The sequence below is a fragment of the Pempheris klunzingeri genome, chromosome 8 (genome assembly GCF_042242105.1).
Source record: "Pempheris klunzingeri isolate RE-2024b chromosome 8, fPemKlu1.hap1, whole genome shotgun sequence".
Classification (NCBI taxonomy): Eukaryota; Metazoa; Chordata; class Actinopteri; order Acropomatiformes; family Pempheridae; genus Pempheris; species Pempheris klunzingeri.
In genome coordinates this window covers 9,675,069-9,699,336 of record NC_092019.1, presented here as the reverse complement: position 1 = coordinate 9,699,336, position 24,268 = coordinate 9,675,069, and the positions used below count along the sequence as shown (strand labels likewise).

General features: G+C 39.9%; 1 protein-coding gene across 1 annotated transcript in view; it reads right to left on the bottom strand.

Moving 5' to 3' along the window:
• Positions 1-24,268, bottom strand: part of LOC139204986 (CUB and sushi domain-containing protein 3-like) — a 196,813-nt gene that overhangs the window by 32,301 nt on the left and 140,244 nt on the right. Inside the window, exons 47-57 of the mRNA XM_070835040.1 lie at positions 20,680-20,868; positions 20,086-20,244; positions 18,581-18,769; positions 15,993-16,178; positions 14,789-14,983; positions 13,874-14,047; positions 12,023-12,196; positions 11,163-11,336; positions 7,975-8,160; positions 6,373-6,546; positions 1,238-1,420 (exon numbers count right to left, since the gene is read on the bottom strand). Coding sequence (XP_070691141.1) covers positions 1,238-1,420; positions 6,373-6,546; positions 7,975-8,160; positions 11,163-11,336; positions 12,023-12,196; positions 13,874-14,047; positions 14,789-14,983; positions 15,993-16,178; positions 18,581-18,769; positions 20,086-20,244; positions 20,680-20,868 — 1,983 coding nt within the window. The remainder of the gene's footprint in view (positions 1-1,237; positions 1,421-6,372; positions 6,547-7,974; positions 8,161-11,162; positions 11,337-12,022; positions 12,197-13,873; positions 14,048-14,788; positions 14,984-15,992; positions 16,179-18,580; positions 18,770-20,085; positions 20,245-20,679; positions 20,869-24,268) is intronic.

Genomic DNA, 24,268 nt, shown 5'->3' with positions numbered 1-24,268 from the left:
GGGTAATTTATGCAAGATGTAGGGCTGGCGTTCTATGAACTAATATCTTCAAAATCCACAATGATTCATTTATCACAGTCCAAAAAGAACTTGGCTTTAGGTGTCTAGAATTAATGAATTTTTTGGTTGCAATCTGGAAGCTAGTCACAGCACCATGTGCTGGCAGAGAGTACCAGACTGCAGCAGAGAGATACTTATCCATCTGGTGCAGTACTGTGTTTGTGAGCTTTTGCAGTCATTTGTTTGTGTAGGTGTGGATGAACATGAGCATCTACCTGTACTCTTAATGCACATTCATGTTTTCATTCAGCAAATGTGTTGCACATAATGTTGTGCCTACGTTCGGGCTGGTTAGTGTTTTAAAGGTTTCGACAGCATCATTGACCCAAGTTTCAGTACCTACCAAATAATACTTTTTTGATAATGTATTTTGCAGAGTATACAGTAAGCAAACTTATCAAATACATCTGTGTTTAATGTTCAAGGGGAATTCCATTGTTATTGTATTGCACTTCCATATAATTCGATGATTTACAAGAGACAGATTTTAAGAAGAGTCAACAAAAAGGACAGCCTGAAATAACCTGCCTTGGAGTCATAAAAACAGGTTAAGCCCCTAAAACAATGGATCCCATTACATTTTGTTGCCTACCTGGTAAATACATGCTCATGTCTTTCAAACAACACGCACCCATTTTATAACACAGGCTTTCTGCTGAAAATGTGTAGTGTCCAAGCCAAAATAACTTTGATGACATCAACAGGGTTATTTTCCCAGACATGAGAAAACTCCTCCAGAGCCACAAAAGACATTGCACAACTGTTTTCACAGGATTATTGGTGCTGTCTGTGACAGCTAAACTTAATGTGATGTGTGCCTTGATGTGGTGGAGCGCCCCTGTGAGACAAAGCCGTCGTGAAAGAACTTTCCCTAAATAAAATACAGTTGGAAATATTTCCAGATGTGGTTTAAAATAGAGGATATCTGATCAAAGAAAACGTAAACAAGACTAAGAATCTGAGCAAACCTTAAATGCTAGCTTTTGGTATTTGACAGTTTTGAAGTACTGAAGTTTGAAACCCTACCCTAGTGTAACCATGCATCTCTTTGTGCAACTGTATGCCTTTCAATGTGTGTAAAGAAGTAGTTGTGTTCCCTCTTTCGATGACTGCTGTGCACTCCTCTCCTACTGTTCCATACATGACATTCAGGAGGCATTTTAAAGATTTCCCTTACGTTTGCAGAACGGCTGTCTGCCAGACCAGGTCCCATTGGGGAAACAGATCCTCTCTGCCGATCCGTACAGTGTATGTCCGACTGAGCAGGTGAAGCGCACCTTGCTGCGCACTTTGAAGTTCCCTGCCTCCCTGCTGGCATGGGCAGGTGTGCCAGGATCCCCACATGTATCTGCAGAGTCACCTGCAATTAGAGATAACCAGACAAAAAGCAATGAAAACAAGAAACTGAAGATGCCATCCACTTTAACTGCCTCTGTGTGTGTTCACAGATGGCCCCTTTTAAAGTTGGTATGGCAGTGAATTACAAGTGTTCTTGCCTGTCAAGATGAGGCACAATACATAGGGGACTCAAACTGTACATCTTTTGAGTCCTCCAGGAAGCAGCTATAAAACACACAATGCACCAATGAGCAGTTGTCACCTCGCCAACAACCTGGTGGACCAATAGCTTTCACTGCTTTGACACCAGAGGTTTTCTGTCCATAAAAAACAGCGGGGCTAGCATTAAAAGGCAACCAGCTGTGGTTATGAGAAATGATGAATATAGTTTGACCTCTGAAGCTAAATACATTTCCAATTTCCTGAATTATCTCTCCTGTCTATTGTTCTGTGGGGGAACATCCAGTACTTTCAGTGTCTTGCACATCTATGAATTCACTCAAATAAAAAAATGCACATGTGACTCTTGTTAATTCTCTTCTCATGTCCCCATTAGAGCGGTCTCTAGTGGGCAAAAAAATGGGACATGTTCTCTCTTTAAGCCACAGGAAAAGAGAGAGAAATGGCAGGTATAAAGTCAGGGCGGTGCCATAGCTTCTGAAGATTTCATGTTGTGATGAGCAGCAGGCAATGCTGAGTGGTGTGTTAGTTAGGATGGAGTCTAGGGGATGGGGTGGTTTTGAATTACCGAGGACATCCTCAGAGCATGTGCAAAAGCACATAACACACATTACACCAACCACCACTTTCCCTGCTCCTGCTGCTGCTGCTCTCTGACAGAGCTGAAACCAGTGGAAGATATAAATGAGCAAAATGGTTGCCAACAGATCACACAGTATCAGACAGAAAACTATAGATTGACAGACTAAACAGAAATAAAGACAGACACACAGACAAACGGAGAGATACAGAAAGAAAGAAACAAAGAGGAAGGACAGACACACAGACATAGTCTGTGTTGTCTCTTTGTGAGGAATCTGTCTTTATTGGCTTTGAGATCTTGTTCCTTGAGCTGTGCACACACCCTGTGCATCATTCCCTGCGCCTTGGCTGCTGTCCTCTGTCTACAGCGCAGCAAACAGCTGTAGTAATACTGGACTTGTTGACAAAGCCTTACTGCTCATATCTTCTACACACAACCCACTGCTCAAAACTGGATTTGTCAGGTCAAGGCTCACAGCTGGAGATGATTCATTTGTGTGTGGCTGTGGTTTGCAATGAGCATGTGTGCATATATGTGTACCGTTGACTACCTTTAAAGCTACGTGTGTGTGTGTCTGTGCAATTAATGGATGTGAATGTGTATGAAGCGTCTGCCTGACAGTCTATTCATGCGCGTACTTACACTTGTCTTCAAGATCATGTTGAGTATGTATATTCATTTGTTGCCTGTGTGTGTGCATGTCCACTTGTATGTGCATATATTTGTGTGTATGCCTCAGAGCAGCTGTCGGTACTTCATTAGTCTCCTTCGGTTAGGTGAGGCAGCTCGGCTCAGCATGCACTGTGACAGCTATAATCTCACTAATTGGGGTGGTGGTGGATTTGGTTTGAATCGGAGTTAATGTCCGTTCACCAGCTTCCCTTTGTGAGGAAATAATAAGGCCTTCAACTCAGCCATGCAACAGACGAGGACAAAAGGGGAATGACTTGGCAAGCAGTTTTAAGTCCCCGCTTGCTAATTAACAAAGGAGGACAGAAGAGAGGAAGGATAGATGCATGGATGGATGGATGCATGGATGAGAACTGTTGCTGACGCTGGGCTGGACTTCTGAGGAATTCATAGCCCAAATTATTTTGTTGCTATTGGTGATGAATGCTCACAGAGAATTCAAATGCACCGTTTTAATAATTTGTAATCCTGCACAGGAAGCTGTCTATAAACTATGTGGCAACCTTTCTGCAAATAAACTTTGAAACCATCAAAAAAGAAGCTGAGACTAAGAGATGGGATATGATACAAGGCCTTACAAACATTTAAACATACATTAACACTTCTTTGGTAGCTCGTTTATCTTACAAACACTGAAGTGCTAATTGCATAACTTCAGAAGTTTTTGCTGATGTGACTGTGAACACTAAGTGCTAAAATGTGCACTCTCACTAATTTAACTCTCCAGGCATTTGCTGCATCATAACTTTACTTCCTGTAAGCAACAATTGAGTTCCAGCTGTGTTGTGGTTCTAATTTCTGCTACAGCTGTGACAGATGTTTACTGCCATGGGTCTGAATTTATCAAGCCTCTTAGTGATGAACAAGTGTTCTACAAAGGGGTCTTTTTTTCCATTATAAGTTGCTGAATCCATAGATCATAAGAAGAACTGAAGCAGTAAAATCCTCAATGTGAAAATGTGGGGCCAATGCTTTTACACTCTAATTACCATCATCTATAACCAACATCAATATCAATATAATCAAGTCCTAGATGATGATGATGATGATAAACTAGATGTCTGTCCTGTTATTTTTTCACGTATATGTACATATACCACACCTGCAGGCTCTACAGTTACTGATTGGGTCTTAAAATCAGTCACGAAAAGAGATCGAAACAAAACTGACTAATCCCCTTTCAGCGTTTAAAATAATCTAATGTCATACATTTTTCTAATAGCTATCTGTCTATGTGTTAGCAGTGCTGTTGTATCACTACAAAACATGCGGAACTCCCATTATTGTGATGCGAATAAAGGTAATCAAAATTTTTATTATCAGCTATAGTTCACCTCAGCACAGCCGTTTCTTTAGCTTGTTAAGTCACAGTGTCATTTATTATGCTTAACTCCTCTGGTCACTGACCCAGGACTTTTATTCTGCTGCACAAATTCCTCCACAGGGGTTTACTCAGTAAACAGCAATTGCTCTTTGACAGTTTAAATCAGTGAAAACAGATTCATGTTGGCTTTACTTATCTCACTTTTCAACTGATGAGTTGATGCTGATTAAGTTTTGGACAAGTTAAATTAAATGCGCTGAATCTGGCTTTGTATTAAATGTTTTGCCCAGATAAAAGCAGAGTTTATTAGCTGGGTGTCCTCAGACAAACATGGGGTAATGGAGCTCATGTCGGTGGTACGCAACTCAGAGTGACTGATGAAATGAAATATAATACAAACTTGTAAATCATCACTTTCCAAGCGGCTCATTTGTCATAACAGCAGGGTGCTGATAATATCACCACTATAATAGATGCTAAATTGCTTTTAAAGACTAGGTAATAAAGATGAAAAAATACCTTGAAATACTCATTTTTTTACCATAAGAATTACAATTACATGCTTTATCAAATTCTATAGCTATAATCTCAGGCCTAAAAACAGCTATTAGGCTGTGCGTAGCAGATAATTATGCAGCTGCAAACCAAGAGAAATACTCCATGACACCTCTGTTTCACTGCCTCCATTTTGTGAAACTGAGAAGGAAAAAATAAGTAGAAACTATGACTGGTAGATAGGTTTAAGCCTTTGCATTCATGTGCATCTTCTTCCTATTCTAGGAGTCTAACTTCACTTGTGCCTTGCTACTTTCCAACTGTCTGAGTAAATACAAAATACTGAATGTGAGTGGAGAGTTTGGGTTCCCGTTTAAAGAAGAAAAAACTCTGTCATACAAGTCTGCTTACAAACATTACTTCTGGGTCAGTGAGTTGAAAACACCAAGTGAACATCCAGTAAAGAGAATTCACTTAGATGGTCAGGAATGCTTAAGTGTGATGGGAGGGAAGAGCACAGAGGGGATTAAGTGAGCCAGACATACACTATACTGTAAGACACACTTTTTTTGAGGTTTTCAGAAAATGTCAAGGGAAGAGTCTGCAACGACACATACTGAATACTGGACAGAAAAAGTTCTGTTAAAACTTTTATCTGCCAGAGTCTGCATTTAGGTTATGTCAGGGGTGATATCTCTCACTGGATTGATTGTTTTATGCAGGAAGCAACTTCTACACATTGAAGTCATAACTCCAAAGAGAAATCAAAGAGGAATGATGGGTAAGGGTTTGTTGTTGGTCTACCACCTGTGCACTTTTTTTTTTTCATCAGTCAAATGTAGATGCATCAGATAAAAACCACAAGAGCGCCTGTTCTACAGAGTGAAGTGCTGGAACTGCTTTGAGGAAGTGGGGGGTTTGTGAACAATAACGGCAAAATATTTTGACACATAGGCACCATTAAAAAAGTCTTGCTACACAGGGCTCTTGTTTAAGAGCAGTAAATTGGCCCAGGTTGACTAATAGCTATCCTAAGCTGTGTTTTCTCTGAACTTCACACAGGCTCAAACCAAACATCCAATTAATGCCAGGACTCCACACCATTGTGGTGTGGTGGTTATTGTCCAGCTATATTCATAGGTTGTTTTGGTCTAATTCACCCAGGTTTGGATATATTTTGATATTCCTGGCACTCTAATTCAAAGCCGTTGAATTTTATCTGTGGTGGTTAAAACAGCAACTTGTTTTCAGAATCTGTATAGTAGTAGTAGACATTGCTGTGACCTGTTTACATTAGAAATACTGACAAAGAAAAAGTATGAATGAAAATTGTCATTGTCATTTTTTTTACACCGTGAACAAAACTTCCATTTTTCCATTACACTCTGCACTATTGAGGTTATGGCGGTAATCTCGCACAGATATCTCAAAGCCCGGGCTATCTATGTAATAGTCCCTGTAAGTGAGAAAATGAACTCCACTTTAAACACAACTCTTTTCATTCATTTAGTGAACCTCTGTATAGGAAGCACAGACTGAGTTAAAATGTAATTACATACAATAAAACTACTACAAAACAAACTATCAGTCCCTAATATGGTACCAATATCAGTATCATGAGGGAGATTTATAGAGAGAGAATGCGAATGTGTGCAGACATGTTTCTATATGTGCATGACTATATTTCTGTGTGTTAGTGTACCTGAGCAGTGGGGCAGGGGACCGCTCCAGTGTCCGTTCAGTTGACAGGTGAGTGATGAGTCACCTATGAGCTGGCGATCTCCAGAGCATGAATAGCGCACCGTGGAGCCAAAGGTAAACTTCTCCCCACTCATCACTCCGTGGGGTGGTGTACCTGGGTGGCCGCAGTCCACCTCTGCATGACAGAGAGTGAGGAGTGGAAATAAGATTATCAATGGATGAGTGAACGTGTGGGCGGATTAGTGTTGCATGCCTCAACAGAGTTGATGAAATCACCATTCACACAGCAACTGGTTCTGATGAGACACCCCACTGTTTTCTACTGTTAATAAATGGCTTGATGAAAGAGGAACATCTCATTTGCTTTGCATATGAGTAAAGAATGACTGAGCTTTTGCACTTTTCCTTTTCATACATCTTAGCTCAGTTGGTTATGGCACATTTATTGCACTGGTGTCGTGCTAGGCTGGAATCTGCTCCGTGGCCTGTGTCATATCATACGTCACTGCTCTTTTCTGCCCTTCTGTAACATGAACTATCGCACAAAATATTGCCAAAACCATATCAAGAAGACAAGAAGAAGAATGTGTTATGCCAAGAACCGGTCCGGTAATACGTTGAGCTGAGAAGTAGTAGTTCAGAGAAGCTTGTGTTGAAATAAATCATTTGAGGAGATCACTGTGTCTCAATACTTAAAACAGAAATCAGTACTCTTGCTCAGAACTACTTAATTGTTCTAAAAAAAAACAACTGAATGTAATATTAAACACACACTTAATAACATGCTCACTGGATATTTTTCGGGACTAAAATCTAGTTCTTTTGACCTCTGTGTATGTTTGTGGGAGTTATCATGATAATCAGCTTAGCATAATAATGCAAAAGTAAGTTTCTGTAATTTTGTGAAGCTAATTTCTTAGCTTAGTCAGTGATGCCTGGAGCCGTGAGTAAACATTTGAGACAGACACTCCTGTGTCTCTCTTTAATTACTTTTCTGCTTGATAAAATAAATGCTGTGTGTCATCTCTCTAGCATGAAATCAAGTGCTTTCTGAGCCTGTGTGCAAAATGTAGAGGTTTACTTTAGATAGAAATAGGTCATTATTCTCAACGGTCTCACACACAAGTAGACTGCAATATGAGCCAGGTGTTTGAGAGCAACATTACAACCTCAGATAACCTCTACAGTTCATAGAGGGTTGTTGTTATAATTTGAGTGCTTTATTTTGAGGCAACATTAGCTATAGCCTGAACAACTGGTCCTATGACAGTTTCCCCATTTCTCAATTAGGTACCGCGCAACATAACCATAAGCCACTGGGGCATAGAACATTACACAGATGCTCTCAGTCACAGCATTTAGCAACTCGTCCCATTTCAACTCTAGAAGCAGAAGAGGGCACAAACAAGGTTGTAGACACTCAATCAGCAGTGAAACTTTTCTCTTAGTTCTTTAATTGCATCTGTTGTTAAGTGTAATAATTAATAAAGAATGCACTAAATTCATAGAAAGGTAGACAGATAAACATCCCCTAATGATAACATCAATAACAACATGATTTGCAGATTAATTGCCAAGGTAATATTAAAAATAATGACTGTACCGATGCATTCTGGTAGAGGTTTGTCCCAGTGGCCCACCGGCAGGCAGGTAAGCACCGATGAGCCGAACAGGTAATATCCTGGGTTACAGTCGTAGAAGACCACGCTGCCGAATGTAAAGTTACCATGCTCAATCTTGCTCTCCCGAATGGAATTGGCAGGGATACCTGGATCTGTGCAGTTTACCACTGGATGACAAAGAAAAAAAAAATATTGTTACACCATTATGAATTATTCAATTAGAAATCACAAGAGGAGAATACAGAAAGCAGAATAATGACAGCAGTCCAATTAATTTTTATTGCTGCAAGAATATTTCAGGCAAGACAGGCGTTCTCAATGTAATTTCAGGCAAATTACTGTTAGTACAGCATAGACACATGATAACTTGTTGAGTTAAAGGTTGAAATTCAACCTCTTACCCTTCGCCCAGTATGAGTGCAGTCTTATGATGTCTACTTATGGATTTACTATCTTATCTATATGCTCTTTATCATAAGCATGCAGTGATATTGTAATAATGGTTAGTTGATAGTTTCATACACATCAATTTACTGTGGTTTTCAGAGATAATGTAAATGAATTATTGATGCACAGCACAGGATTGTAATGTTGACTTGAGCCAAAGTGAATATTCACTCCCTGGCAGCGTTTCCAAACCCATCTCATGAATACTATATGTACGATCATCTCTGTCCATAAAGTCGATATGGCGCTAGATGTTCATGGTGCAAATCACGCCACTGCATAGCAGGAGATGGCAAATAGAATATGGGGATTCTTCTTTTTTTAAACATTATTTTTGCCTTTAAGTGACAGGAAACGGGGGGGGGGGGGGGGGGGGGCTGTATGACATGCAACAAAGGTTGCACGCTAGAATCAAATGAGCATCTATCCCAATTTAATGAACGTGCAGTTAACCAAGCAGTCATGTTGCATGCGCTGTAACCACTTGGCTTCCAAGGGGTTCCGCATACAGTGATTCTCAACTTACCATACATAATATCTAGTTACTGTGATGCAAAAGTTTTGTCATAATATTTAGATTATTCATGTCTGAAGGGTTTCTATAATTTGCTATTGCTTAAATTATATCTACTGCAGTTATGTATACTGTATGCATTACGTTAACAGTGTCTAGTTGTAGTCTGTCGAGAACATTTTTATCTTAACATGGAAATCTAAAAACATGACAGTCACATAGCAATCTGCCTAATTAACTCCACCCAGTAACATCACTGGGGATCTAATTCATCTTTGCTGGAAGCTGTGCAGTCTTTTTCTTTGGTTGGAGCATCATTTGCATACATGCTATCTGTCAGCTTTTTCACTTGTGAGTTAATAATAGAACTGTTGATATGACTTGATCAGTGGCCTTTTCTGTTTATTCTACAAACAAGGAGACAAGTGATGCCAGGCTATATTTAAGTGTTGTCTATAATAACAACACCTAATGCTTCCTTCTAAAAACAACAGAAGCAAAGACTTGTCTATTGTCACAAATTCACATTTTAGAGGTAGTTGAAGTCTCAAAGCCACAATGCTGACAAGGTTGTTTAGACAGCTGAAAGTAGATGAGGGTGATATTAAGTTCAGAGTAACATCACATTAAATCAATAATACAAATGTGTGGGGGGAAACAAAAGCTGGCCTAATGTGAGAAACTTTCAGTGGGAACAAACAGACATATTTTGACAAAGGGAGTCATGACTATTTAACATGATTTTATTCTTCTGATCTTTTCCCAGGTTTGTCTCTATGGTGCCATTCGCAGTGATGAAAACTGTGCCTCTTCAAATTTGACTGCCAGCAAAACTCCAAACTTTTTAATGGACAAAGTCAAATGGCAAATCTGACTTGGGCTGACTAGATTCAGAGGTAGCCGGCCACACTGTATATCACTCAAGTTCATTTATTTCATTGATTGCCTCCTGATCTGTTACTTTGTTTTACAGAGTTATTTATTTATTTACCTACATTTACCATATCTTCACCTTGGAACAAGTATCTGTTTAAAGGTAGAAAGAAGGAGGCAATTATGAGTGCTATTTTTTCCCCAAGCATTATTAAAATAAATAGCTTCCAACATACTGCATCTACTGTCTGTTTCCATTTTATTTTGGGGAAAATAATGTAAATAGTGAAAAATGTTTCCCAAAAAATAATTGTCAAACTGTCCAAATTATTTTGGGAAAACAAGTCAACATTTCATGGTAACACACAAAATGTCTGGATTACTTGTGATTGTAAACATGCCACTAATGAGCCTAACCAGGGAAAACTAAAATTGGACACAGCTAAACCACACACAGCCACCATCTGACACTCCCAATAGGATGTCTTTCACCAAATGTACTTGGAGCTTTCGTGCCTTCAAAGTAATCTCTCCCTGCAGCAAGCCTCTTGGTAAAAACTGGCAGAAAAAATGTCGAAACAATTCCCCATTTACTCTCAGCTTTCCATACATTCTGCTGCAAGCTCATTATTGCTGTTTCCCTCCTTTTGCTCTGAGGCCAGGGCTCCAGATGTTGTTGCCTAATGCTCTACGCAGAGAAGTAGAGTGACTTTCCTCACTCAAATCAATAGATATGTGAACACTACCTTGATCCGGTCTGCTTCTGTGTCTACGCTTGCGCACGCTGGCGGTCACTGGCTGCTGATTCCTGAATGATCATAATGCATCTGCTGGCTGCTGAATTCTTGTGGTCGTCCTAGCTTCTGATTCCTGAACCATTACAAAGCAAAAGCCATTTTATCCTGGTCCAACACTTTGGCTGGATCCCACTTAGGCTTGCTGGCAGCTACCTGCTCCACTGATGGCTAGCTTGACTCACAGGAGCAGAATTAGATAAACGAGGCTTATGTTACCAATCATTCAAACACCTTTGGTTGTAGTGATACACTTAGAGGTTCCCTCTTCAGAAATGAATCATTGCAGACGGTTAATGAGATGCATATGAATAATATCCATCTGCTAGTTCCAAATTCTTGTAGCGAATCTTGCTTTTCATTCCTGTTTGTTTTGCCTCCTGAGGCACTGTCTGTGGTTTGAGCCTTAGCAAAACATGCTGGCAGAGACAAGCAGCTTTTTAGTTCAACTGTCAAAATACATCTGCGTTCTTCTGATACTTTAAGTCAGTCCAGCTGTCAATCATTTATCCATTTTTCGAGCTCTGTAGCTGGACCCTACCTCTGCATGTTGGTGGCTGCTGGCTCCACTGGCGGTTGGCTTGGCACTGGGCTGTAGACGGTCCTTCCAGGGTATAGCCTTTGTTGCAGGAGAAGCGCACCACATCATTGTAGTTGAAGCCATCGCCTGTGGTGCGGCCATAGATAGGGCTACCGGGGTGGCCACATGTGACAGCTTAAGTTGACAAACATCACCCAGGGACATGTCAGAACGGAGGAGGTAGAGAGGAGGATGAGAGAGATGCAAAGAAAAGGTGAAGGGGGCGGGGGTGAGAAAGATACAGAGTGTGTGGAACGGGAAAGACAGAATAAGGTAGAGAGAGAAAATTCAATAATAATGATCAATAGGTGACATACAGTGACACCTATCATAGGAATAACATTATCATGTAATTAACCTCAGAGGACAACGGGGCACTTAGGAAACAAGACATGATCTCAGCAGGGAAAGGACAAAAGGCACATTTCCCTGCATCAATACAGGAGATAGACAGGATGTGTATTATCATTGACTTAATCTCACTTCTTCCACAGAGATTTACATTTTTAAATAATGCTAAAAAAATGTATTTATAATTATTGATTTATTTTCACAATGCAATTAAATCATTTTGGAGTTTACTAACCCTCTTTCTTTCTTGTGAATACAAATTTCCATATTCACAATTACAATTAAAATCCAGGAATGAAAAACTGTTTCTCTGAGCTCTTTTCCATCTGAACAATGGCATCTGTGGTGAGAAGTTTTGAAATAACCAACCGGGTCCTCTTTGTCTCCCAAACAGAAGCACAGATAAGCAGGCTCTCTTGCAGTCAAGCAGTGAGACTTGGTGTTTAAGTTGAAGTTGAGTAAGTACTCACAGATGCAAACTGGGAGATGTCCGGACCACTTGTGGTCCTGCTGGCAGATCCGTACTGAGGAGCCAATGAGTCTGAACCCAGGGTTGCACTGGTAAACCACTGTGTCTCTATAACCAAAGTTTTCCCCGATTACCTGCCCATTTACTATCTGCTCTGGAACACCACAGTGACCAGCTGCAGAATGACAGGAAGAAAACATAAAGCAAACATGTTTTAGTATTTCCTTTTGCTCAATGTTTATCTCTCTTTCTCAAAAAAAATCATCCATTTACTTGACCATGACAAAAACAGCACACCCTGTAACACTTGTGATGTATGGTATTTATAGCACCCTGAGGTCGGATTAATATTCAGTTTTAGCCTATGTAGAGGTCCAGTTTTGCACGAGATGCAACGCACTTTCCATTACAAATCACAATTAATTATTGTAGTCAATCAGATGATGCAATATTTTAATTTAAGTTTCTGGTGTTTGAGAATAATCACCTGCAGTGGTGCCTACTGAACAAATGGACAACAGTTGCAGGGGAAAAGACATAATTTTGATTGTATTATCACGTTTGAATAATTTTGCATTTTGACAACTGTATTATAAAATGAAATGAGAAAACTGGTGATTTAAAAGGTCTTGGAATTATAATGCTGGCAAACAAAATTAGTTAGTGTATTCATGAAACATATTGGATTTGGAAAGCATTTTTCAGCTCATTATCTCCGAATTATTATTACTAAATTCCTATTGGCTTCAGCTTCACTTGTGGTGATAACTCAGCTTTTCTCATCTACAGTAGACGGAGAGACACACGTGAAACTCCTCAAAATCTGTGCAATACGCTCATGCACATAATCATATTACTTTCAGTTACAATAAATCCCTTTCAGGGAGGAGGAATCTTGCTGAGATTTCCGCTGCCACTTAAAACCTGAGAAATTGCCACTGACTGTGAGTCTGATTTCCCTAATTCACTCCTGCACCCAGAAACTCAGCAGAGCATTTTATTATCACACTCCAGTTGAGAGCGGCCAGATTCTATGAAGATAGTGCTGAAGTAGGCGACTATAGCGAGAGGTCCTTGGCTATGTTAACCCCGACAGTCATATTACTAAACAAGAGAGAGGTGCCCTCTTTTAATGAACTGTACCAATCTTGAGCAGAGCTTGAAGTGCTGGTGCCACAGGGCTGATAAACGGACTAATGCATCTGCCAGGGAAATAGTCACATTCTGCTGCTGTGTGGGTTTGAATGCAGCTCAAGTAATTACATATGTCTCATTTTCTCCCACAGTACAGCACTGTGATGAGCTGTGGAAAGCTAAGCTGTGGTGTGTTTTCTTGTTGGTGCATCTTAAAAAACAGCTCAAATTGTGGTGGTATAGCTTGGCAAATGTCTCAATTTCAGGCCAGCTGTGCTTTATAGCTGCTCTCTTACATTTAACATTTTAGAAACGCCAAATCACAGTTTCGGAGGCTTTACAATAAAAAACGATGAAGGCAATCGCTTGAAGTGATTGCACATTTGCACAATGATTTTTACTTTACGATTCCAACAATGTCTGAAACAGTGTGTGCCAGCTGAAGGAAAATATAAAGTGGCAGTGTTGAGTACGAGCGTGATGTCAGAACCGGATGACAAACAATAGGACATAATTCTAAATGCTTGCGGTAATCGGCCATACACACTTGACGAGATAACCAATTAAAGCCACCCACTGCTTCCACGTCTGGTTCTATTTGGGGCATGTTAGCTCAACTAAAAATCTTATATTCTGTCTGGACAGATCACAAGCAGTGTTTGACCCAGGTCAAGACTGTCCTTTACAAAGTTAAAGAGAACATTTAGACCTTTCTTACCCAGGCAGTGAGTCTCCGTCCCACTCCAAAGGCCGGACAGGAGGCACTCTCTTACTGTAGATCCAGTTAAAACATAGCCAAGGTTGCAGCTGAAAATAGCTGATGCTCCAAAGGTAGTTTGGGTCCCAATTTTCTTTCCATTGGGAGGAGTGGGAAGATCGCTACAGGAAATGACTGCAATGAGATGAAGAGGAGAGTAAGAGGAAGAGAAAGGGGATAGAGGAGGCAGAGAATGAAAGGACAAGCCACCAGGAGAGTGAGTGAGAGAACAAGGGATAAAGAAAGAGGAGACGGAAGTTGGCTTCTATTTTCAGAGTCAATGGGAGAGCACAGTCATTTACACCCATCTTAGCGACCTTAATGCAATAAAAGACTGACCTGTACTATTTCATGGGAAGGATAATGATGGCGTTTGCCTTTGTCCCAACATCTTTCATCATGCTGGCTCGCATCTCCTTTTGCCATTACAAAGGCTATTCAGCTCTTTATTATCTAAAAAAAGTAGTTCCCATGGCAGCACAGAGAAGCTTTTATTTCCCATTCCTACAATAAACAATATCTAACCTAGGCTGAGATGGGAATAGGTGTGGAGTACAAAAGTGACTTGTCGAGCTGCTGATTGAGTGAGCTGTGTGCAAGGTACTTATTCTTCAAGTCTTGTAATGTTAAAATGAGTCTGCACTACCTGAGGTGAGGTAGCACATAGATTTTCAATTTTGCTGGATTATATTGCTCAATTCCTCTCTATTCTATACAATGTCTGAAATTAATGAAACACATTTGCTATAATAATGCAATATTTTATAAAACATAATTTCTTATAGCATTATCTTTTTGGTTAAGTTACATTTTCAAGTGATCTGCATTAACGCATTTGGGTGTACTTAATGTGTTGCTGCAGCAGAAGGTACTCACTCCTACATCGAGGCCTCTCGTTCTTCCAGCTCCACACCCCATTGGCTAGGCACTGGATGTGGGCGGGCCCAACACGGTAGTATCCAGGGTTGCAGGTGAATATTATTTTAGTTCCATACTCATAGTGTGAACCGTTGACGATCCTCCATTTCCCGTGGTCCAGCGAGAAGGAGCTGAGACTCGGGCACATAATGACTGCCAAAAAAAAAAGAAAAGAAAAAGAAAAAGAGGGGATTCAGCGGTGGGGAGTGGACATTGTTAGTTTTGGATTATTCAAATGGTTTGACTTCTGTTTCAAATTCTTTTCTTATCCCTTGTACACACACTGCTAAGTCAAAACCCATAAACACATGTAACAACCCAACAGTGTAGACGAAATACAAATAGTTACAAGGAAAAATTTTAATCGGCAGGAAAAAGAAACTAATCCATGTAAAATGTAAATAGCAACTTTTCTGCAGTTATTGTATACAAAAATTCTTCCACAACAAAGTTGTTTGTGAATTGGCACTCTCTAAAACCAAATGAGGTTCAAAACAAGCTGTTTCTCTTTTCACTTTGAGATACATACAACAGGGAATAAACATTGGTCTCAATAGTAAACAATGTTGTCAATCACTTGTTACACTGACTTTCACTGACTTTTGAAGGAGTTGTACTGGCATGTAAAACACTCACCCCAGCATCAATTACAGATTATTCTTGCTTTCATCCATCTGTCATATCATCACTACCCATCAAGTTATTGTATGTGTTTTTGTAAATGGTCTGTATTTTGTATAGCGCCTCTCTAGTCATTTCAACTGAAAGCTCTTTTACATTACATCCTCATTCATCCATTCACACATCATTCATACAGGAATTCAAGGAGGAATCCGAGTTGGAACAAAACCGCAACTTGTGGTTCTGTTGGGACTGCAGTCCTTGTTTCATGACACCTTCCATTAAAGTACTGCTTCTTTTTAAAACAGTTTTATATTCCACAACTTCTCCAGAGGATTGTTCAAACTTTTATTTTCTGTCTCCAATGCAGCATTGATTTGGGAAATCAATGTCCTCTCCACAACTCTCTCCTCTCCTCATCTCTAAACTTCTGCTTCCTACTGCTAAACTGTGCTACGGCTTTGTGTGGTTACCCCATCTCACTAAATCCCTCTCTCTCCTCCTCTACATCCTGCTTTCAACCCCAACATCTTCTACTCACCGATGCATCGGGGTATCTTATTGTGGTTGCTCCAGGTGCCGTCTGGCTGGCAGACCGTGGTTGTCAGCTCTTTGGAGGAGAGCCGGTAGCCGCTGTTGCAGAAGTAGGTCACCCGTGTGCCGACGGAGTAATCAGCAGCGAGCACACCTCCATTCACTGGCGCACTGGGCACACCGCATGACACAGCTGCAAGCAGCAAGAGGACGATAGTCAACACGCATGTTTATGAGTAGTACAAGACACGTACGAGAGAGATTTGCAGAGAGACACACAGTAAACACCAGCATGGCAGGCAGGCACATATTCACTTACATTTTTGTGAGCAAGTGCTACATACACGTGTCTGTACTTCCTCCAGTGTTGGGAGTGCAACCCCTTTGTGGTCCATCAAGCAACGTCATGTGTTATTTTTTTAATTTACACAAACAGCTGTTTGTTACACTGTTATTTTCCTTTCAAATGGTTTCATTTAATTTTAATAAGTAAAAACCCAAAAGGAAATAATTGTTAAACACTGACATCCAACGGATCTGTGGAATTCCCCTTATTCTTGGCAGACACTTTGTCATGTCACAGCAGGGAAAGCACAGGTGTAATTAATAACATTAATAATGACTGCATTCAATGTAGTTGAGCCAGTGCCAGAACCCTGGTAGCGATGCACGCTAGCTGGCTGGAGCACTTAATGGAACCGAACCATCATTAACAAAATGAGAGGCACCTGTGCTTTTCCCACTATGACAAGTCAAAATGTCTCATACAGGGTCACCGCAAAAGTGTGACATTTCCTAAATTGCAAAACACTACACCTACCACCACAGTCGACATCTTAGGCATTAGCATCTAAGTATTTACACCCACCTAATGCATTTATAATAATGGCACAGGAATGTCATGTCAACACTTCACCAAGGCATTTGCTTATGCTGTATATATTATACCGTGGGCCATTGAGTCCATAAAATGTCTCTTGAAATCTCAATAGCTAGAGAACGCTATGAAAGTATTATACATGGTACTGGCCCCTTGAGGAAAAACATATCAGTCTAACACAACGCAGTGTGTTGTCAAATTGAGTCCTCCGTACATCTTACAAGGTTTTAGAATGTTTTCATGTAAAGACAGTTACCCTACTGACTTCAATCAAGTCAATAAAACTTAGAGAGATATATTTTTTATTTATCATATATCTTTTCTTTTGTCATTGGGTAATTAGAAAACACACTGCTGACTTACTTTTAATGAAGACCGACTCATAAAAGTGACCACTAGCACCAATAATGTAACTAGTTTCAACTGTGACTCTACTTAACATGAAGAAGTATGGAGCCCTCACACAAAGAAAAATTCTCACGCAGCACTGTGTCCTTGCCCCCACACACACTGAATCTGGGTTAGTATGGCCTCAGAGCTTAAAGAAGGCAGAAAGCTCAAGCTAGTAGGTTTCAAGGTGTTTATCATCACAGCCAAGTCAGAGGGAGTGAACAGAGAGCGGGGAAACCAACATCTGCAGGGCCACACTAAATGGGAACAGTTATGCAAACACACACATCATAAAATGGAGCAGCAATGGTAGCTGCACACTGTGAAACATCAAAGGTAGGAATCTGCCAACACTGCCTGGAGCCATTACATGGCCTCTCACCACCCTATGAGAGCATCAATCAACATTAATTTGTGAGCATTGCTAAGTCCCAATCTAACAGATACTAATCAAAACCACTAAACACTTTTCTATACTGCAGATGAAAAGTTTTGAATGTTGAAAGAGTGATTTTTTTCACCAAAGATTAGAAGGCCATTGGGCCTGAAATATTACTGAAGGTCAGTGCTCATTCTCTGAGAAGCATGAGCAACACTGGTGGATTAATATAGTGTACATTCTCAACATATCATAAATATGGATTGGAAAGAATGAAGGATTGAACATATTGTAATGTAATCTCCACCATATAGCAGATGGACAACGTCTGTATGAATATATTAAGTTTACTGCAGCCACGGATGAGTTTATGTGTTTCGGAAAAGCCGCGTGCAATTACCAAACTGACAGAATTAATCAAAGGTGTGAAGTGTTTTTAAATCACTTGAGAAGTACACGACATACATATTTTGATGTCGCCGCATCATGATATTGCGATTGAGCAGCTGTTTGCTGCTGCATGAGTGTGTGTGTGTGTGTGTGTGTGTGTGTGTGTGTGTGTGTCTGTGCTAGTGCAGGCAATCATGCACACACGTAAATGCACACATTTCACATGTGTGCATCAAAGAAACCAATTAGTTGAGTGAGACCCAACAGCAGCAGACACTGAATGCTAATGGAGAGTTAGCTAAAGTAATTTGAAAAAGTGGAAATTGATGGAAGAAGGGAGGATTGATTTCTGTTTCCTCTCCACCTGACAGGGTACTGGCTCTACATCGGGCTGGATCCAGTTCAGCTGCTAACAACACAGGAACACAGACAATCGGGTGCCTTAAGCGTCTGCCTGTCTGCCTGCTGTGCGTAGGGCAGAGGCAGTGACCAGAAGAACAGGGAAAGAGGCAGAGTGAAGTTGGAAATAAAAGGCTGCCAGGGCCGTCGTGCTCACCTTGACACGCTGGAACTGGCGAGTCCCAGGCGTAGTAGCCATAGGTGGTCTTCTTGCACACAGCTGTGCCCTTCCCGATCAGCTTGTACCCCCTGTCGCAGGCCCAGCGCACCATGCTGTTAAGATGACCCCCAGTCTGGCTCACTACAAAACCGTGTTGTGGGGAGTCTGGGGTACTGCAGTACATCGCTACAATAGATCCAGGAATGAATAAATGAACAGGAGGGGTGATGAATGGCAGGGCAAGGGAGAAGAGAGAGAAACAGGAGAGAGGGTGAGAATAACAGCACGAGAAAAGGAATAGGGAACAGCAGATATTAACAGGGAAAGAGAGAAATAAAGATGAGAAAAGAATGAGAGGCATTAACAGGGCTCCTCTAGAGAAAGACTCAGGTGAACATTTTTAGTCTCAGTAAGGCTCCATTTTAAATGCAGCAAGATAATGAGGAAAAATGCCTGAGGAGTGTCACATCTATTTAGCACTCGGGCTGTGTGCCACACCGCAAAGGAAGTCCTCAAAATCACATTATTAGTATTCCTCTCTGGCCTATGGGCACACACATATTCAATTTGCTTTAACACATGCAGTATTGGTGCATCCTCCAGTTATTTGTTCCATAGCCTTCCTCTCCCTCATCTTACAGCTCATCAAACACAAAAAAGGTAAATTTGATTTCCAGAATACGAGCAGCGGATAGCCAATGGGACATGAAATCTGAGTGAGGGCTGTGTGCTTTACAGATGCTGTCAAACATTTCTTCAAATCAGCATGACTGGGAGATGGCAAGGATTTAAGCCGAAAAGACACACATTGGAGTTTGAGTCTGCTCCTGTTCAAGTCAATCAAGTCAAGTAAGAGTTTTCTTTACAAAATTCATCACACGGACTTACTTTCACAGTAACAATCTCGTGTATTAAATATAATGGAGAGACACAACATGAAAAATTTATGTCTTTTGTGCTTTTTTCATTATTATTGATGATTTTCAAATGGAAGAAGATTCCCTATGCTCCTCTTGCTTAGCACTACTTGCTTTATTAAAGAGCCAATTAAGAATTGAAACCTTTTTTAAATTAAGGAGTGCAAAACAGCATGGAAGCCTTCAAGTGACTTTCTTCCTGCCTCATGGTTTTTGTTTGTGAAAATAATCTTGTGTGCCATCATCATTTCTGTGATAATAGTGCAAAGTATGTTTTGTAAATTAACTGATATTTGAAATATATATATATAAAATAACAATACTCTGAAGCAATCACAGCGCCCGTGATAAAAATCATGGGGTCACATTTTATCAACAGTAATATACAGGAGATGCATTCAATGAGTATTTGCCCCAATGTAGTACTATCACTTGTTCAACTAAAGTGTCTCTACAAAGTGCCTAAAATATAAATGCCTGAATTGTAAACCCATGACTTTTAGCACTTCTCTGTAGTTTAGAGACAAAAGAAATATTCAAATAGCACTAATAAAAGGAGAATATGATTATAAGCTGGATACATACTTTGATACTCACCCACATATCTGATGTGGAAGCCGCGTCGGTTGGTGCCATGGTCAGAGGACCAGCGCAGCAGGAGCTGGTGGCCTGTGGTGGTCAGACTAAAGGGCGTTTCAATATCACCGCTGAGTGATGCCATGCTCTGACTGTATATGTTAGGACCTGAACACAGAGATAGACACACACACACACACATACACACACAGTTTCCCAGAAAAAGATCAGTGTCAAAAACAAATGTAGGCAGACGTGGGCATGCATCTTAAATTTGTTTTGAATAAAAAGCATTAATTAACTATTAGAACATTTCTAAATGACATCTAATCATGGCATCAACCAAGCACTAAGATTTATTTTACTGAGCGCATGATTGGAACACAAAATCAGACTTTCACCTCAAAGAAACTGTACTACATTCAGATCATGTGCTGAAATGGTTATGCAAAACAAAAGAAAATGAAAGTATGAGAAGTACTGTGAAGCACTACAATTCACACACCTCAATAAACAAATTTAAATGTCATTAAAGTAACATTTGCATCTTGCTTTCTTAATTTTACCAAGGAACACAAAGACCAATGTTCGAGAGGAACCCACCATCAAATATTTCCAAGATGTCAAACTCTTTTTCTGTCTGGAAGAGTTCAAAGTGGAGAGTGATGTTGTAACCTTTCTCCACATTGATCAGCCAGGAGCACATCTGGAGATTGGGGTAGTTTTCAGGGTAACCTGGGCTCAAGATGACCCCGGTTGAGTCAAAACGCACCTCATGGGCTGGACATTGGACTGGTAGAAGAGAAACAGGACACAATTAGAGAATGACAAAGAGACAAAGGAGAAGACAATATAATGAAAGGGGTAAATGAAAGTGGAAACAAAATGAAAGAAAAGGCAAGATGAGATGAGGCAAGGGATGTCCCCCCTTTCCTCACCTCAACGCTCCACTGTGACACTAGAAATTACACTGAAAAAAAAAAAGTCCTGAGTCAATTATTTTTGAGCCAGACTGATATTACACCTACGGGCTGAGGTGCAGAGTCTGCTGCTGTCACCAGGCTCCCCCAATATCAATCTATCAAATAATAATACGGAGTAGGTCAGACAGCTTAGTTTGTATAGAAAAAGGTGTGTGTTTGTGTGTGTGTTGATGTGTATCAGCTTAGAGCATTCCCTTCATTTCCTGTAGGCTGACATGTCTGAAATAATGACAGTCCTATTTCTTTCTTTTCCTTTTCTGCTGGTAACAGAAGTTTCTCTTCGGAACCACTACTGAAGAAACATGACGCATATAAAAGGTTAATGCGAACAACTGTTCCAGATAAAAAGGTCACTGGAAACAATCGGACATATATCAAGAAGAAAGGGTAGAAGGAAAGAGTTGTAACACAAAGCAGTATGAATATTCCCGCTGGCGAGTCACCGCTGAAGTGTCAACTAGAACAGCCTTTGGCAAATGTGATCTCCAAAAGGTACAAATCCATGACTTTTTGAATTACAATGCATTTTTTAAATCACACAATATGCCAAAAGCCCTCTGTGAACACCAAGGTCAAGACAAACTTCCCATTTCATTATATCAACAACAACAAAAATGTGTAATGGGATTTGTACATGGCAAAATCAATATTTATAGAAACACTCTGCAGTATTCATTAGGGAGGCAACAAATCTCAACAGAAATTAAATTAACACCACAATTTGATATAAACAGAAAAAGTAATTTTTCTTCACTACCATTGCTTGACAGTTTTTGAAAAACATGATCAATATTTTCTCGTGCATACTGTATGAAGAATTTACCGATCAGTTGTTTTTGTTTTTTGGATTTCTCAAAGCAATGTTAAATTTTTTTGTGTTTCCAATCGCTCTGCCCTCTTCTTTTGTTGTGTGCAATGAAATGAGCATGGACTGTAAAACTAATGTTTAAAAAGGAGCCGATCTGCTTTCTTCTGTACGAATTGTGTGACAGGTCTCAGTTAAAGAGCAATGTGAGCTGAATTTCTTCAATAATTTACAGTTTTGAGTCTGTTAAAATGATAAATATGCATATTTATATGTTTTACAGGCCACAGCATAACATTTACAAAAAAAAAAAAGAAGACATTTCAAGTCAAGCCCACTAAAACATTGTGTTCACTGATGTCACAAGGGTATACTGCACAGTAGTGGGTGGCAGTGAGTCAGGTCAGTAATTTTAAACTGTTAGTTACTCAAAAAAGTCCACCCTATCCCAGAAAGAAAATGAGTCTGAGTGCTTTTCTACACAGTTGAGAGACTTGATTGTGCATTTGAGGGGAAAAAACTGTAGTCTGTATCTGTAGTGCTCAATTTTAGCAAGAGAGTTATGTGAGTCTCACTGGCGATATGATGGAGTTCAGAGTGGGGCTCTCAGTTGGTGCATTTACATCAATTTACACGACCGCTTCCTCACTTCTGTCATCAGGTGCCTCTCTTCTACAGATGCCAGTAGGAACATTTGACATAGAGCCAGCACAAACTCATCTTAAAGCAAACATTACAGTGTCATTATACATAATTGCGACTAAAAATTGCTGATTTATACTTCATTTTTCAACATTATTACACTGAGGTTACCACATCAAAAACTGTTTACACACATTTCCCTGCAGCACTTAAACATATTCAACAACTTAAAATTGCCAATAAAATTGACTCATTTGACAAGATCTAATGTAATGTTCATAGAGGCATCTATCTGGTAAAAGTTTGCTGCTGAAGCTATACTTGTTTAAGCACTGCCAGACAACAAACACATGTCTACCCAGTAAGCACAGCTGTGGCTTAACCTGCTTTGCCTCAAACTTGGAGTGCAGGGATTCAAAAAAAAAAAAAAAAAAAAAAAAGGATCATGAGAGACTTAAAACTGTTTCAGACACCTCAGTACTGTTATGTTTTAGGATGGGCTTAGAGAGGACTGTGCTGAGGATAGGAAGATACCCTGAAAGCAGACTGAAGCTTACAACGTATTCATATGGTGGTTTGGCTAAATATTATAATACTATAAATATAAATACAAGGTACTGAGAGGCAAAAATACAAATCACATTTTGAATATAACTGTTAAAAAAAAAAGACAAAATACAGCGTAGTGGTAACTGAACTGTTCTGTGCTGTGGCATGGCTGCCAACAGGATTTGTTTAAAAAGAACAGACACTGTCATTTGTTATCATACAAACACTGCGAGACGTGTCTTCTTTGTGCAAACCACCAATTGTATGCATACAGAACACAGTTTTTCTAGACAACTAAACTAAACTAAAAACTAAAACTATGTGTGACAAACCATTTTAATTAATTGAAAGGAAATAAAATAGTAAAATTTGGAAAAATATTAGAGATAACTGAAACTATATTATGTCATTACAAAACGAGTAGTAGCACACTAGTAACTAGGGTGTACGCCACAAGGTGCTGTGCTTGTATTGTAATTCCAACATCCTAAATATTATAATAGAAGAAAACTGAATTTAAAAATAAAAAAAAACAAAACTCGTAAAATATACAAAACTATAATAACCCTGATATGGAATGACATTATCATGACAACAACAGTTACATATTGCCGGTTACAGAGACCTCATACAATAAAGCCTGCAAAAATGTGGCGAAAATTAAGTTACAGATATTGTTTTTCCTTAGATCGTCTGAGAGACACACGAAAATCAATGGGAATGTGAAGACAGCAACAATATGACAGCATTTAATCGGTTAGACTCGACCTCAGTGTGGCAGATGGTTTACCGAGCAAACACAGCAGTCGGCTTTATTTTGCCTCTGTCCTTCATCAAAATCACAGCCTAACCTTCCTCATAGGCTTTTATAAAGACAGAGCCAGGGGAAGTAGCTTAAAAAACAGGGGGATTTGGGGTTGAAATTGCATATTGGACATTTCGCTGTTATCTTAAAGCACAAAATGACAATTAACAGAAGCTTTGACAGCAAACAAAAGCGGAACTGGGGGAACACAGGAGAATTCTTCTTCCTGCCCTATCGGCAAGCTGCCGTCAGGAAACGGCCTCTTTACAAGCTTACTGTAGCAGACTCTTGGATGTGAATAGCAGGTCAACTCAAATTAAATTCAACTTTACATGTCCCAAGGAGAGCAATTAGTTTCCTGCTAGCGGTGGCACAAGGACATAACATATCCAACACAAGAAAATGTAA